The sequence below is a fragment of the Calidris pugnax genome, unplaced genomic scaffold, assembly GCF_001431845.1.
Source record: "Calidris pugnax isolate Ruff unplaced genomic scaffold, ASM143184v1 scaffold161, whole genome shotgun sequence".
NCBI classification, from domain to species: Eukaryota; Metazoa; Chordata; class Aves; order Charadriiformes; family Scolopacidae; genus Calidris; species Calidris pugnax.
Window position 1 is genome coordinate 601975 of NW_015090955.1, and position 5255 is coordinate 607229.

Here is a 5255-nt window from a genome sequence, read left to right on the forward strand (position 1 = left end):
CCCCCCCCACCGCCGCGCGCCCCAACGGCCGCACCGCGCGCTCGCTCCCCCCACCTCCCGCTCGGGGGCGTGGCCTCGGCGCACGGCCCTATTGGGGACGAGGCTCGGCGCGGCACCGCCCATCTGGAGGCGTGGTCTCTAGGCCCTGCCCCCCTGAGCTCCTCCAGGCCCCGCCCCGGGCCCGTCACATCCCGGGCGCCGGCGGGACGGCGCGCACTTCCCTTCGGGAGCCGCCCGGACGCTTTGGCTGCGAAGCCCCCATCCCGCCGGCAGGATGTGAGTGCGGGGTCGGGGAGCCCCGGGGAGCGGCGTCAGGGCTCGGCCGCGGGCGGTGGGAGCGGGGCCAGGCCTGTTGCGCAGCGCGGCCCGGTCCCGGTCCGGTAGGGCCGGCTGGTGTCCCGGGGAGGGCGCCGCCCGCGGGTGGGGGCTGCCGGGAGCGGCTGTGCGTGGCGCCCTGGGCGGTGGCACCGGGCCGTCGTTAGGGCCGGGGAGGCCCTGAAGCGCTGCACGGGCCGGTACCGGGGCTCTGCGGGTGCTCGGGAAGCCCCGGGCGTCTTCTCTGGAGCGGTGCCCGCGCAGCCGGAACACCCGGCGAGGGAGTTGCGGTGACCGGTTTGTCGTCGGGGCTCTCGGGAAGAGGTTTTCCTTCCGGAACTTTTAAGGTTGTGGCCGGCGTTGGATCAGCACCGGGGAGTGGCCGGTTGGGTTGTGTTGTACACGGGCTGCCCCGGAGCCCCGGCACAGGCTTCCTGGTTTTGCTGCTTGTGCGCTGAACGTAAACGAGAAGTCAGTGTGGGATGTGTAACTACAGCCGGTGCTCGGGCTGAGCACCCCCCGGTTCAGGATGCACCAAACAGCCCGTGTTCCTGATGCAGAATAAGTGAAAAATGTGGAAAAGCAGCCTGCGTACTGGTGGCTCTAGAGATGTGCAACAAAAGTCTGGCAAAGAGGTGAAAAGGTCCAAAAAGCATGTACCTTCAGAGGTACAGAGGGTTCTGCGTCCCTTGCAGAGCTGCAGGGTGCAAGAACTCGACTGCCTGGGGTTATGAATTCAAAGCTGACCAGAGGTAAATTGCTGTGTATCCTGAATGATTGCTGCTTCTTCCCTGTGCTTTCCCTCACCCCATGTCAACTCTTTAAAAAGAACAGAGATGGAGGCAACCCCTAGAAGAGCACATAGTTAGAATAACCATTAAGTTTCTGTATTTAATTTTTTGTAAACTACTGCAGCTTGTGTTTGTACTGGGGGGTAACAACATCCCTGAGTCTAAACTCTTGAATGTTTGAGCCCTGTGAACTATTGGAGAAGTTGTTATGTAAATTATTGTAAACTACAGTATTATCCAGCTACTGTTGTCTTTTAGCACATCAGGCAATTTGTTGGCAATATGTTGGGACCCTGCATGACTTACTCCTATTGTCAGCTGTTAAAACATCACTTTTCCAGAAGGAAACTGCCCCGCATTTATTACAAGGACACAAGTTCACTGTTTTTGGGAATGTCAGATAACTTGGGTACTCTGAGCATATCCGCTTCAAAGCAAAACCACAAACTATTCAAAGCTAAGAGGAATAACAGTGACTTTCTTTACTGCAGGTCAGCCAGTGTCCCTGGAAGCTCAAATGCAGCTGCTGGCAGTAATCGCCGTCTTCAGCAGACTCAACACCAAGTAGATGAGGTAAAAGTCTAGTCTGATAGCAGTGTAATCATTTTCCTTCAGGCAATTGATGTAACTAGAAGGGTTATTTTGTCCAGAGCGGTTTCCCCCTCATTATAGGAAGGGGAAGTATCATTCAGCTTGTTTTATTATACTTATGTCACCCTAACTCTTGCAAAGATTAAAAAAAAAAAATCCATTCAGCTGGATTGGGGAATAGAGGGAAGTTACCAGTGACCAAACATTGGCTGCAAACTTGGTGCTTGAGGATTTGACATAGCTCTTTCTTGACATAGCTCAGGGAGAGCAAGCTTTTTTCTCATCAGCAGCAAGGAAGGCTGACTGCCAAATATGATGTGTACAGATTTCTGGGGAGTCCAAAAGCCAGAGTGGCTACCGACAGTATTTTTTTGACACATGGTTGACTACCATGTTTATATGCCTCAACCCCTTCTGAAGTGAGTCAGGAATTATTTCTCAGTTTAAGGGAGTGCCAGCACAATGGGCACTACTGGGGTTTTAAAGTAGGTCTTGGGGACATCCAGCCACAGGTGAATGTCACTGTTTTGTTTAAGCTTGTGACTGGATAGACTGAGAGGCAATAGCTGCTACTTCGGGGACAAAAACATTAAGAGTACTGTGTGTTGTATCTCGTGTCTGCAACGAAGTTCCACAGTGAGTGAGAGGAGGTGTAACTCACCATAAGCATTGAACTGATGTAGGTGGTTGACATCATGCGAGTGAACGTGGACAAGGTTTTGGAGCGAGATCAGAAGCTGTCGGAGTTGGACGACCGTGCCGACGCGCTGCAAGCGGGAGCTTCCCAGTTTGAGACGAGCGCGGCCAAGCTGAAAAGGAAGTATTGGTGGAAGAACTGTAAGGTAACCATTACTGTTCATACTATTGCAATCAGCATCTCAAAAAGCAGAAGTAAACATAACTTTAGCCAATGTTATCTAAGTTACAGCATCATTATTTTTTTTTTTAAACGTGGCATGGTGGTTAGGTGAAGCAACCAAAAGCTGGATTATTAGTCGTGCTGCTTGATGCAAGAAGACCTCATCTAAGATAGTAATGCCCAGAGAGAAACACCTCAGTAATCTGAGGCTTGGGGGACCAGGAATTAAAAGGCAAAAAATGCATAGGTTTAGTTAATGTGCAGAAAGCAGAAGGAGTTCACTCAGACTCTTGTACTTGTGGCTGTTGGCAAAGGTTGGAATCATCTTTGGTGAGCAGCAAAGACAGTGAAAGATGTAGGTAAGAGTGGAAGTGATATTTAATAGTTTGGGTTTTTTTTATTCCTGCTTGTATTCTCACCCGAGATGGGCTTTGTGTGGAGGCAGAGTAGAAAAGAACCTGTTGCTCTGCCTGTGTGCACAGCCCTGCTGTCTCTGAGAGGGGTGGTAGATTGAGCTTGATTACTGAAAAAGTTTCACTTGCCACGTTTGATCCAGCACCCAGTGCAAAAGTACCTCATGGGTGCTGCTTTCCTGTACCCTAAAGGCCCGTTAATGTTGCTGCATGGCTTGTAGTAAGTGTTGTGTGGCTTTTTTTTTTCTTTTTCCACAGATGTGGGCAATATTGATAGCCGTTGTTATCATCATCATCATCATCATTATTGGTAAGTTTCACCAAAATGGGGATTTGTGGTAGAGTTGGAATAGGTGGTGGTAATTCACTGACAATTCACTGACTGGTAGAGCTTAAATAAAGGCAGGATTCTCAAATGGAGGTATATACAACATTAATTTGAAATAGCAGTGACTACTTTAATGATGGCAGCCTGTAGTGAGGGGTGAACTATGACCACTGTGGGAGAAGAATCTCAGACACCTGTGTGGAGTAAAATGGGAGAGTAGAAATAGGGAGGGTTTGGGCACCAGAACAGCTGTGTAACAGCTGTGTTACAGCTGTGTGTTGCAGAAAAATAAGGAGAAATTCCACGTCTCCCTTCTCTGAGAACTGTTTTTTCATCCATCAGGTTCTTGCTGGATGAATCCTTCCCAGCGAGGCAGCCCCGAGTGTGCTGCCATAGCAGATGGGGCTTCTTTAAAGTAAAAACTTTGCTGCTGGCTGAATTGATAGTAATGTTGGGTTAGGACAGCAAGCTGGGGAACATACCGTTCATCTCTGGCTGGAATTCTCCTGTAATTCCTGGAGCATTCCATGGGAGCTCTAAGACAGCAACAAACACTGCAGTAACCATTGGCAACAGATGCACCTCCTGGGTGAGAAATAGAACTGTTTTTTCATCCATCAGGTTCTTGCTGGATGAATCCTTCCCACCGAGGCAGCCCCGAGTGTGCTGCCATAGCATATGGGGCTTTTTTAAAGTAAAAACTTTGCTGCTGGCTGAATTGATAGTAATGTTGGGTTAGGACAGCAAGCCGGGGAACATACAGTTCATCTCTGGCTGGAATTCTCCTGTAATTCCTGGAGCATTCCGTGGGAGCTCTAAGACAGCAACAAACACTGTGGTAACCACTGGCAACAGATGCACCTCCTGGGTGAGAAATGCCAGCCTGCGGGCACAAAGGAAAACTAAAACTAGAAAGGCAAGTCTTGTGAGGAGAGGCTGAGGGAGCTGGGGGGGTTCAGTCTGAGGAAGAGGAGGCTGAGGGAGACCTTCTCGTGCTCTATAACTCCCTGAAGGGGGTGTAAGGGGAGACGAGACTGACCCCCGCTTCTAAGTCACAGGAGATAGGACAAGGGGAAACGGCCTCAGGTTGTGCCAGGGGAGGTTTAGCTGTGAGATTAGTCAACAATTCTTCACCGAAAGGGGTCGCCAGCATTTGAATGGGCTACCCAGGGAAGTGGTTGAGGCACCATCCCTGGAGGTGTTCAAAAGACGGGTTGACATGGTCCTCAGGAATATGGTTTAGTGATTTATATTTTTTTTATTGCTTATTTATTATTTTTTTGTCAGAGTTAGGTTGATGGTTGGACTAGATGATCTTCAAGGTCCCTTCCAACCTAGACCATTCTATGATTCTAAGATGTGTGACTCTTAAATGCATCTGTAGCTGCCTCCGGTACCTTAAATCCTTAAAATGTGGGGTTGTTATGGGGAGGGGCTGAAGGAGACCTGTCCCTTCTCCAGCCTTTTTCTTCTCTCTGCAGTCCTCAGTGTGCCTTCATGAGCTGCCGGAGGAAGCTCAGACCAACCTACGGTGCCGATCTCCAGCCTCTCCGCCTCCCGCCGGCTCCATCTCCAGCCGGTTACTGCCCCTCGAGGCCAAACCGTTTCCGATTACCGAGATGTAGCTCCTTCACCTGGTTGCCTTAAGACACTCCTGCCATAAATGACTAACAAGCACAGCTCCCCCCTCTCGCACGGTGCCTTGTTCCGCTGCGGCCGAGGGGTTGGGCCCGGGCGGGGGCGCTACCGGCCTCCATGCGCGCCTGAGGGATCGGGCCTCCCGTCCCGTCGCCGCCCCGCCGCCTTCTGAGGCGGGGGTGCTGAGGCCCCGCCCCGCTGACGTCCCGTCACGAGGGAGGGGGTTTGGTCCCCCGCACGTGGCGGCGGGGCAGGCGCGCGCGCACGGGGGCCGCGTGCGGCGGCGCGTGAGGGGCGGGGGCAGGCGGCCGGGAGCTCCG

At 51.8% G+C, this 5255-nt stretch overlaps 1 protein-coding gene across 1 annotated transcript; it reads left to right on the top strand.

Moving 5' to 3' along the window:
- Positions 1–147: 147 nt before the first annotated feature.
- On the top strand, positions 148–4981 carry VAMP3 (vesicle associated membrane protein 3). The gene is made up of 5 exons (XM_014952089.1): positions 148–276; positions 1598–1679; positions 2381–2539; positions 3228–3279; positions 4779–4981. Coding segments are annotated over exons 1-5 (315 nt in total). The 5' UTR covers positions 148–274; the 3' UTR covers positions 4799–4981.
- Positions 4982–5255: the final 274 nt, after the last annotated feature.